The sequence below is a fragment of the Polyodon spathula genome, chromosome 52 (genome assembly GCF_017654505.1).
Source record: "Polyodon spathula isolate WHYD16114869_AA chromosome 52, ASM1765450v1, whole genome shotgun sequence".
Lineage (NCBI taxonomy): Eukaryota > Metazoa > Chordata > Actinopteri > Acipenseriformes > Polyodontidae > Polyodon > Polyodon spathula.
Genome location: NC_054585.1, coordinates 779,846 through 791,754, shown reverse-complemented (window position 1 = coordinate 791,754; position 11,909 = coordinate 779,846). Strand labels below are relative to the sequence as shown.

Here is an 11,909-nt window from a genome sequence, read left to right as displayed (position 1 = left end):
ACGGCTGGCTGTCATTTGGAATGAGTTGAGAGAGAGGACGCGCGACGCCGATCAAACAAGAACCAACTGGAATATACTACGAGCCTATCTGCTAAGAAGATAACGGGAATCTAATTTGTAATTGTCAAATCAACACTGCATGGTTTATGGAAAGTTAAAACTGGAGCATGAAGAACATACCTACAATTATGTTAATTTTCCCGGCTTTGGAAGTACTGCTGGTCTTATGTCCAGGTCTATTTGAAGCAGTGCCTTTTGGTAACGCAAGCGCTCCTGCTGGCACGGATCACAATGTTGCTGTTACGAGCCTCATGGATATGTTAAATATCACTGCAACAATTGACAACAGTCTACCAGAGGGTGGACTAACCCTTCTCAAAACGGTAGCCCCCACGCCGGTTTCTACTTCTGCAACTACCACAGCTCAACCAACAAGGATAGACATGGCAACACCAACAAAAACGACAGCAACCGGAGCCACGCAGACACCCCTGCCACCACCAAGAACGATGGAAACAAAAACCGAAGCTACTGCAACACAAGCCACAACAACGACGAACATGGTGGAAACAACTTCCAGCACCAGCAAAGAACTATCTACAACAATACTCAGCACTGCTGGAACAGTTGCGGCTGCAACCCTAATGACAACCGGGTCCGCCACCGCTGCGATGCCTTTCAACAGAACGGGAACACCACCTGCCACTGACTTCACCGTGCAGCCAGGCAGCCAAGGTGAGTTACTGGAACCAAGTGTGAAATAAACCGGACAGGTACATTCTTAGGATACCGCTATACTGAGACACATAAATGTAACATCGATTAATACTGGCCACGTTCAGTACCATTGGTTACTGTAGCTGCTAAATGATATACACTTTCTGTCAACGCAATTTGGTTTGTGAATGTAACCATTTGTACTGACTATCGATTATCGGCATTCAAAAACGTTTTGGAAAACGGCTATTCTTTCATACCAGCCATGCTTTAGAATGTGAAAAACTGACACATATACGCCTCGCCTCGCCACGCTATATATACATAATTAGATGTACCCGGTTATGAAAAGCTAGATACCATAACCTATACCCACAGCATGTACAAACAAATCGGCATGCACCATGTGCAGTAGGATCAATAATGTCCAAACCAAGCTTTTCAAAACTGGTTAAGTGATTCTCTAAATCTCTAATCTGAGGGTGTTTTATGCAAATATAAATTCATGCAGTAAACAGAGATTTATTTTTTGTTTGTTTGTTTAGTTGCCTTGCCTTTTGGATGATCTATTAATCTAATAATAAAACCGTTTAATTCAGTTTATTGGCATCATAATACATTGCTTGTTGTATAACAATCGTTCTAAATCGAAACTAAATAAGTTAAACAAAGCCCAAAGACCGTGATGTTTTTTTTACAAAGGGTATGCACCTTGTGTCATTAAGTCTCCAGCTTTGTATGTTACAACAGCATCGACTTCAGCATTTCTATACAGTAAGAAAATCAAAAAAAAAAAAAAAAAAAAAGTACAGAACAAGCAAAAAAGGACCCAGACTGCTACAGTAACATTGCGGTGCTGCTGTTCCCTAACGGCCCATAAGTATTGTATTGTATTGTATTGTATTGTATAATACCATACCTTCTCATGTCAGGGGCTGATCAATGAAACTGCAGTGTTTTGTTTCTTGTCTTCAGCAGCATAAAGGCAAGGGCATTTTAAGTTTTCTGGAAAAACCCTGTATTTTGAAACTGAGGTGTATGGTGACCAGGGGAAGCCTTAACATGTGTAGTTGAATGTCGGATTCTCATAATGTCTCAGTGCAGTAGGTGTTCAAGGGGACTCCCAGAATACTGCTTCTACAGTATAACATCTAGTCATTGCTTTTAAATCAAAGAAAGATGGGTATTGTTTCCAGTGTATTCCCATGTGTACAGCACTGTACCAACAAGAAAACCCCTTGTCCGGGATGCCCATGGCTAGAGGTATCGAAATGAAACACTTTACCTCTTTCAGATTTAAATGATATTGATAACTCTGTCAGATAAATGCATACACCTTGGAGCTATCCCCGGGTGTTCCGGGATTATTCCTCATTTCTGGTCGAAGTGAGAGTGGTTGGCTAGGGGTATGTGATATGGGTCCACCTGGATTTTATCAGCATGTTTGCACTCTGGTGCACATCCTGGCATCTTATCCCAGTAAGAATTCTTGGGAAAGCCAGGCTAAATGTTTCTCTGGGATAACCTAGCTGTGTGTGACACAAATACAAAGCTGCATGCAATTATCTTTATTGTCATTGACACAGCACATAACATTGCACACCTCATTTATCCTTCTTGATATCCCACGTGGGTATCTTGGAAAGACTTGCAGTACCAACAGAAACAGTAAATAGTCCATCTGCTCCATAGGATTTGCCATTGTCCATAGTAAGCAATGGCTTCTAAACATGTATTAAAATGTATTGTGTTTCTTTGTTGTACTGTAGCCTATAGACATCAACTACATTGTATGCAAACTGACATAAACAAGAGCCCTTCAATCCGTCTTGCTCATCTGGTTGCTACAGTAGCAGGAGATTGATCCCAGATCTTTGTCTAGTTCTTCTTATTCATATGTAAGTATGCTGTCATTTTTAGCGCCAGATATCCCATGCTTCTTCCTAGCTGTTTCTGCTTATCCCTGGGCCCTCAGACCTAGTTAAAATAGTGCTTCATTAATCTTGTCTATGTGTTCACCTGATACATTGGACCGTCGCATCAGCATTGTTGAGGTAATTTTAAGGTTATGATTTTGTCCCTAATCTCAAGAAGCTGTGGTTCCTCTGTATTTATAAAAATGTTTTGCTATTCTATAATCTGTATTGATTATTCACTGTATATACCATTGATTTAATTATGCCCCCTGCCAGTAACTCAGAAGTAATAAACGCTGGATTTGGTGTAGGCTTTGTTATGAAGGTAAGGTATGCTGGGAACAGCCAGCTGGATAGTGTGCTACACTGTGGAAATGAGACATTCCACCCAGGAAAGAATCACAATATCAGCAGCTCTCTCTCGCTCTCTCTCTCACTCTCTCTCTCTCGCGCTCTCTCTCGCTCTCTCTCTCTCTCTCTCTCTCTCTCTCTCTCTTTCTCTCTCTCTCTCTAGAACAGACAAGCAATTTTTGTTTGATGACTCTACCAAAGTATCATATGAATTCAATTACAATCGCTTGCTTTAGACCGCCAATTTTAAAATGGCTTTGAAAAATAGCTGTATGTTTTTACACCCAATAAACTGAACATGCCAAACTCAAAATATTTAAGTACTGGAAATACTGTTTGAAATAGAGGCAAAATATTGCTATGAAATAATTTAAAAAAAAAACCCAAAACAGATCTGTTTCAAAAAGATATCTGCATAGAAAACAAATGTAGCTTCTAAATTCTGCTCCAATTACAACACGTTCTTCAGTACTTTACACAAGAGTCTTTATCTAATTTATTTATAAGGTAATTTAATGGGTTACAGTGTTTATATTATAGGAAAACAAGGGCTGATTGTTGATATTTGTCATACCAGAGTTAAAAGTTTCTTGTTCGTTTAGTTTGTTTTCGTTTGACAGAAATATGAATGTGAATTTGGTGCATAGTGGTAAACTGTTTGTGAATATGGTGCATAGTGGTAAACTGTTTGTGAATATGGTGCACAGATGTAAACTGCTTGTGAATATGGCCTAATTGGTTTCATTTTCTTAATCTTTAGAATGAAATGATTTAGAAATGCATCAACCAATGTTCAACCAAAAACAAAAAAAGGGTGTAATGCTTGAAAGGTTTGTACCTCTGACATTAAACCACTGTTATTGAGTACAGTTATTAGCGCTGCTAACACTGCTGTGAGGCTGCAGCGGTATGCAAACCTGTTTTTGACAGATAACTGTGAATGTGCCATATATATGTTTTAGCCTATTTAATGTGTGTTACACACACTGTGCATTTAAATCAACGTGGGTTTTATTTCACAGGGAGATTCAGGTCACTCGTCACCATTTTTTCCTTATAGCTTTCAGCTGTGATGACACAGGTTTGTCATTAAAGAAAATAGAGGGTTAGGCAAAGATGCAGCTCTCCTTTCTTGTAAAGGTAAAGTAAACGGTTCAGAATTTTTATGTTTCTGGGTGGGGGTGGGGTGGGGGGTCTAGCGTTAAATTGTGTACGTTTCAAAGTGAAATCTGCAATCGGTATTAAAAATACTATTAACTAAAAGACTGCTCTGTGAGCTGTTCTTCAGTGACAGAACATGCCTTGATTACTGCTTTCATGAGGGGAGGGAGCGTGTGCTCTTTCTGATGAATTAGAGGGCACTGTGGAAGAATATAGTGAACAGACACCTGAAGGAATAATTTTAGTGTTCAATTGAAAATTATGGGACACTGCAAAATTACGCAGTTCTGTACCAGGGATTCATAACTGCTTTAGTAAATAGTGGGCTTGCAATAAAACATGTCTCTGGTTTGTTTGTTTATTTGTTTATTTCTTTAATTTTATTTTTGTGATGATGCGATCTCATCCTGGTTACCAGGATTACTGCCAAGTTAAGTTTACTCAGGTTTTAGCTGACTGGATTTTAAATCTGTTGACATACAATAGGCAGGTATTTATGGAAGCCCACCTACTGGATCCAGGGTCCCCAGCGACAGGGGTACAGTGGAGAAGGTTGTAGGCATGTCTGTACAGCTGTTACATATTATCATACTTTACATATATTTCAAAGACCGTTTTTCCAATTCTGATTAAACTTGATTAGCAAAAGTCACTGAGAGTATTATATTCTGTGGATGTATGAGGATGTCTGTCTTTCTGTACATTTGACGTAGTAGTTGTTATAAAACTATTTCAGACTTTTCATTTCAATTTTAAATTGCTGTAAAATTGCTAATTAGAAAATCCAAGGACAACCAGTGGGAAACTGTTCAGTATCAGAAACTGTGATTGTTCTGTAACGCAACAGCAGCTGCATTATTTCCCTGTTTTGTGGTGGCATTCAATCAGACTATATAAGGATTGTTTAAACAGAATGTGTATTTAATTTAGGGCTTGGACTCTCTTGTAAAAGCAGTAGTGTGTTTAGGGGTTGTTCTATACTGAAAGTTTGATTGAATATGGTCATAAAACAGGGAAGTAAGTAAGGTTGGCTACACTGTGGGATAGCCTGTTTGCTATATAGGGAAGGAACTGTTTGTTTGTTGTGTTGCGGTAGTCCAGACGTATCAAGGGAAAATACACTATGCTAAGCCAGTAATACAGGTGAGGTGATCTGATGTGGAGAACAATGAGATCCTATTGGTGTGGCACACTCACTGCCTTAATCAAAGGTCATTGTGAGGTATTTCAAGCATTTTAGTAAAGGTAGTAACTGACAGAACAAGTATTGTGTCCCTGTGCAGCACGTGTACTGGCAAAGGAGAACCTCTGAGTGACCAGGGTATAGAGACATGACACTTTGAGAGGAGAACCTCTGAGTGACCAGGGTATAGAGACACAGCACTTTGAGAGGAGAACCTCTGAGTGACCAGGGTATAGAGACACGACACTTTGAGAGGAGAACCTCTGAGTGACCAGGGTATAGAGACACAGCACTTTGAGAGGAGAACCTCTGAGTGACCAGGGTATAGACTTTGAGACACGAGGGTATAGAGACACTTTGAGAGGAGAACCTCTGAGTGACGAGGGTATAGAGACACAGTACTTTGAGAGGAGAACCTCTGAGTGACCAGGGTATAGGGACACGACACTTTGAGAGGTAGCTAGATCCAAGCTACTTATTTAGAATTTTACAATTAACTTCAAATACTAAGTCATGCATTCTGAGCCATAAAACTAACCAGTTTTATACTCGGCAGGGAGATTTAATATTTGCTTTACTGTGCGGTGTTATGGCATTTTTAAATGCCAGTCAATCCAACTCATGGGATGGGCAATGTATTGTTCATTGTGTTAACATGAGAGTGTTACATAAGGGCATTATAACATTTGCAAACAAAAGATTAACTGTGGTTTCCTTTTAAGACCTTAAAGACTTCAATCAAATCCCCCCCCCCCCCAATTCATTTTAGATTCAGTTCCTTCAATTCAACCTGTTTCCATAGCTCATACCTTTAGGAACAGAAATTAATCTGATTGCTCTTCTTTGAACTCTTCCTGAGGTAATGTGGTGACCAGAATTGAACACAGTAATGTGCTGGAGGGGTGGGTTTGTCTTGGCAGCTGTCTAAATCACTTCTATTTGATAAGCTGGCAATAGCGTTGCAAAATGGATAGATGAAATGTAACCTCCCATTTATTCTTTTACTTTTTATAAATAGCATTATAGAAATTGTTATTGTAAAACATGTGGCTCTGATACACCTGCAACTCTTCCCACTCATGTATGACGGAATGCAAACATGCATTTGCAAGTTAGAATACATCGCCAAGTTGTGTGGTAGAAATATAGCCAGGAGAAAATAAGAACTTTGGATGAACGTGTTACCAAATTGCTGTGGCCGCTAAATGAGAAAATACTGTCCCATTGAAAATGTGCCCTGCGTATTTTAAGCTTGTTTAGAAGCCAAATTTGTGTGGCTGACATCTGTGCGGAATGTTAGGCTAAGAAATATACCAGTGGTCACAAAAGGAAGCAATTCCACATTCCTAAAAACCTCTCTGCTTTATACATGTCCTTCATTTTAGTATTGAAGCCACATTTTCCTAAAAGATAACATTTTCTCTAAGTCGTCTTGCTGCTGAAAGAACACTATTTAACAGACCCACTGTGAGCAGGCAGCTGTTTATTTAGTTTCCTATTTATTTGTTACAAAAAATGAAATAGTGTTTAGCATGTCATACTGTGACAGAGAAAGAATGAATCTTGGTTATCAATCTCCCTCCCAACCTGTGAGGGCGCTGTGTAAAGAGAACAGTATGCCCCAGACTGGATTGTCTGACAGTTAATTCCAGGGAAAGGTGGAAGTTGGCCATCTAGAAAGGGGGCGGAGCCACAGTACACCAAGTCATCGCCCAGGCGGGAAGCAACGTGGCATTCGCGGATTGGAGGAAAAGCGATTGCACTCGCTAACCAAGGGGGCGTGGCTGAAGGTACAGAAGGAGGTGTGGTCGAGCGAACTGCTCCCTTGTTATGGTTGCAAGAGAACCACTGAAGGAGTGTAAATAAAAGAACTGAGTGTTTAGTGTTTGTTTGTTTGTTTTGTCATTTCTGATTGTACTCGTTTGTTCTTGTTAGACAGCTAACACGTACTGGGAGCTGTCGCTTAACGCCAGCACCAACTCGGACTGCCCTGCACTACTCTTCAGGAATAAATTGTATTTCATCACTTGTACATTAGCACTCACTCTGGACTTGTGGTCGTGTTTGTTGTGTGTGTCTGTTTATTATTTTGGGACTGTAACCCGTGGTTTAAATTGCAGTACACATTGCAGGGATTATTATTTGCAGTCGCCAACACAACCGGGATTATAATTAAAAACAAATAAAGAATTGTTTGGACCGTGAACTTTGTTGTTTGTCATCTATTTACGCAAACTGCAAACCACTTTGCCACAGATACTAATAATATATACACACTCAAACATGTATTAAAGGGGATTTATTTGCAATTAAAAGGACTGTACTGTAACTTTATTTTTTATTTAAGTGAAAAATAGGTAAAACAATAATAACATTATAATACAAGTAGGCATACGCGTAATACAGAAATCAAAATTACATTTTTTATTTTCCATTTTTGCAATTATACCAGATGGAACACCAAAATTTCCCAATAGCGGGCATGGGTCTAACGGGGTCTACTGTACCCGAGAGAGAGTTGTGAAAATGAAAGACCAGAAACCAGCAAGCTTAGGGCAAGACCAGAACATGTGAGCCGGGTGAGCTGTGGAGTAGTTTTATCTGTCACAGCTCCCATCCACCTCAGGTTAGATCTGGGCCAGTCTGTCCTTAAATAAGTGAGTGTGAAATGTGTTAAACTGAATTAGTCCTAGCCAGTCACGGGAAGATGTGGAGTGTACACGAGACTGAGCTCAGAAAGTTAGAAAGGCCAAGAGAGAAATAGAAATGAACATTGCTAGGGGGCTAAAACCAATTCCAAAATGTTTTTCCAATATTACAACAGCAAGAGAACATTCAAAGAGGAGGTTAAATGTCTAAGAGATACAAATGGCAAAATCATAGATAAAAAAAAAAAAAAATAGCAAATATGTTAAATGATTACTTTTCACAAGTTTTTACAAAGGAAGATACTGACAACATGCCCCACATGTCATCCAGTTCCTATCCAGTTTTAAATAACTTTAGCATAACTGAGGCAGAAGTGTTAAAGGGACTAGGAGCTCTTAAAATAAACAAATCCCCTGGGCCAGATGAGATCCTCCCAGTAGTACTCAAAGAAATGAAAGAAGTAATTTACAAACCGCTAACCAAGATCATGCAGCAGTCTCTTGACACAGGGGTGGTACGACAGACTGGAAAATTGCAAACGTAATACCGATCCACAAAAAGGGAAACAAGACTGAACCAGGTAACTACAGACCAGTAAGCCTGACTTCTATTATATGCAAACTTATGGAAACTATAATAAGATCCAAAATGGAAAATTACCTATATGGTAACAGGGTACTGGGAGACAGTCAACATGGTTTTAGGAAAGGGAGGTCGTGCCTAACTAACTTGCTTGATTTTTTTGAGGATGCAACATCGATAATGGATAATTGCAAAGCATATGACATGGTTTATTTAGATTTCCAGAAAGCTTTTGACAAAGTCCCGCACAAAAGATTAATTCTCAAACTGAACGCAGTTGGGATTCAAGGAAACACATGTACATGGATTAGGGAGTGGTTAACATGTAGAAAACAGAAAGTACTGATTAGAGGAAAAACCTCAGAATGGAGTGTGGTAACCAGCGGTGTACCACAGGGATCAGTATTAGGTCCTCTGCTATTCCTAATCTACATTAATGATTTAGATTCTGGTATAGTAAGCAAACTTGTTAAATTTGCAGACGACACAAAAGTAGGAGGAGTGGCAAACACTGTTGCAGCAGCAAAGGTCATTCAAAATGATCTAGACAAGATTCAGAACTGGGCAGACACATGGCAAATGACATTTAATAGAGAAAAGTGTAAGGTACTGCACGCAGGAAATAAAAATGTGCACTATAAATATCATATGGTAGATACTGAAATTAAAGAAGGAATCTGTGAAAAAGACCTAGGAGTTTTTGTTGACTCAGAAATGTCTTCATCTAGACAATGTGGGGAAGCTATAAAAAAGACCAATAAGATGTTCGGATACATTGTGAAGAGTGTTGAATTTAAATCAAGGGACGTATGTTAAAACTGTACACTTTTTTACACAGAGAATTGTGAGGGTCTGGAATCAACTCCCCATTAATGTTGTTGAAGCTGACACCCTGGGATCCTTCAAGTAGCTGCTTAATGAGATTCTGGGATCAATAAGCTACTAACAACCAAACGAGCCAAATGGCCTCCTCTAGTTTGTAAACTTTCTTATGTTCTTATGTTCTCACTCCCATCAATCACCTGAAGCCACTACTCCCACCTACACTTTATCTGTGACAGGGTATGGCAATTCAAAGACAAAAGGTGGTTATAAACTTGTGAAATAAGTCCTCTTGTCTCAGGGAGTTCTAGTATGGTGTCCAATGAAGGATTGAGTGGAATGGTTGGGGCTGAGGGGAACTCGGCAGGCATGTAATGAAAGAAATAGGAATGGGGCAAAGTGAATTTAGCAGACAGATGGGCCAAACCAGTGCGCAGTCTAACCCTCTGGAGAAGTAGCCCACTGACCCGATGTGGCCTGCCCCTCCAGATACAGGATGATTAGCTGATCAAGAGAATTAAAAAATGCCTTTGGGATAAAAATAGGGAGACTGGAACAAATACAGGAATTTAGGTAGACTCTTCATTTTTAGTGATTGCACTGTGCCAGGCACAGAGAGGGGTAAACTAGTCCAGCTTTGAAAATCACGTATGGTTGATCTTGACTCCTAAATAAGGAAAGCCTGACTGAGCCAAACAGAAAGGAAGTGTAACCTGGGAAATTTGCATTACAGCATCATTAATTGGGAAGCATTCACGTTTATTAAAATGTAATTTGTGACCAGAGAACAAACCACATTTTTCAAATACTGGTACAGCTACTGCTTTGGGGATTCAGATCACTGGATCAGACATATATATTAAGAGTTCCACACATTGGTGCATACGCTTGCTGCAGGAGATGTGTACATGTGTCCAAGATGTAAATTTAGCACCAAAGCCGAATTTTTAAGCAGAAAATAAGTAACCCCATTCCATCATATCAAATGCAGCATCAAGGGAAACTGCCGCTTCTGGAACATTTAAGGCTGATGGAGAATGTATTGTATTAGGAGTCATGAGGGTAGGGAGGGCAGTTTGTTAGCCCTCACCTTCACATCTATGTTAAGAAGAGAGATGGGACAGTACAAGCCACAATCTGTAGGCTCCAGATCCTTTTTAAGCAGCAGCAAGATAGATGCCTGCTGTAGGTTGCGTGGTAGGAAACCACACTGTATTGATTCCTCAAACTTAGACAGAAGTGGGCAAGCTGGACAGAAAATGTTTGGTAGAATTCAATGGAGTAGCCATCTGGACCTGGTGCTTTCCCACTTTTCAGTGACCTTATGGAGTGATTTATTTCATCACCTTCCAGGGATCAGTCCATGTCTTGGTTAATCATTGGATCGATTTGTGGGGGTGTCAAGATGACTGAAAAACTCCCCTAAGCTTGAGTTGTTGGCTGGAGATTCAGAAATGTATAGTTTAGAATAAAAAGCAGAAAGATAAGTGTTTTTTTGTTTCAGTTGGGTTGACAGTTACTTTTCCAGAGGAATCCCAGATCTGTGTTATTAGGCACAAAGTTGTTCTACGTCTGAGTTGATGTGCAAGAAGCCTACTTGCTTTATCCACATATTTATTAATAGGAGCCACGGGATTGGAGCAGAAGGAGCTTCGCCCTCACCCCTACTTCCTTCCTAGCCGCACAGAAGTATTGAAATTAGGATAAAAAGACTGGCCCACCCAGGATTTACAGAGTCTGGGATGATCAAGCCCACAAAGATGGGACTCTTGTAAGAATGCTGTGTCTGCCTTTAAATGTTTAATGTGGCACAGAGCTCTAGGATGCTTCACCGGGCCATTCTTACCCTTAACATTCCAACAGATCAGCCTACCGGAGGGGCCCCACCCGGCACCCAACACTCAACAGGTCAGCCATAAAAAATGAGCTGTTTATAAAATATGCTCATGACGGTCCAAATAAACTCGAGATCTCAAGCAGAACTACACTCCAGAAGATTACAGGAAAAGCCACCGCTAAACCTACTATTAATAATAAAATAATTACTTACTAGCTATGTATCAAATATTGTCCATAGTGGGGGGAAAAAACAGAAAAAAGTAAAAAAATTTGACCATTGTGTAAACAATCGGAACAAAAAAACAAAACAAAACGAAAAAACCTGCAGTACCAGGAGTCCCTTTCAATTTACCCTTCGTCTGGTAGGGTGTTCACCTAGAGTTGGAGTGAGGGGACAGTGAGACAGTAGTATATACTGCTTAAAGAATGAGTCCCCATCTACTGGTGAAGTGAAGAAAACATTTTCTCCTCCATAGGAAACACACAGACAAGCCTGGTGAAGTAAGCTGGTTTTCGACTCCATTGTAAAGGCAGAATTTGATGTTATTGAATAAGGCGCGTCGCCATGCAAGATTTGTACCCAGGTCAGGGGTGAGCTCTGTCTAGCTCCAGCAGTGTGCCAGTAGCCTCGCTGCCCAGCACCTCCATAAGAAATCGGACATGAATTTAACAGGACCCTCCTTCCCCTC

The 11,909-nt window shown here is 40.1% G+C and overlaps 1 protein-coding gene across 2 annotated transcripts in view; it reads left to right on the top strand.

Moving 5' to 3' along the window:
- LOC121307072 (multiple epidermal growth factor-like domains protein 9) overlaps positions 1–11,909 on the top strand; it is a 170,194-nt gene continuing 158,285 nt past the window's right edge. For both annotated transcript variants that reach the window (XM_041239182.1, XM_041239181.1), the window contains exon 1: positions 1–735. In XM_041239182.1, the coding sequence (XP_041095116.1) occupies positions 168–735 (568 nt within the window). In that variant the 5' untranslated portion in view covers positions 1–167. The remainder of the gene's footprint in view (positions 736–11,909) is intronic.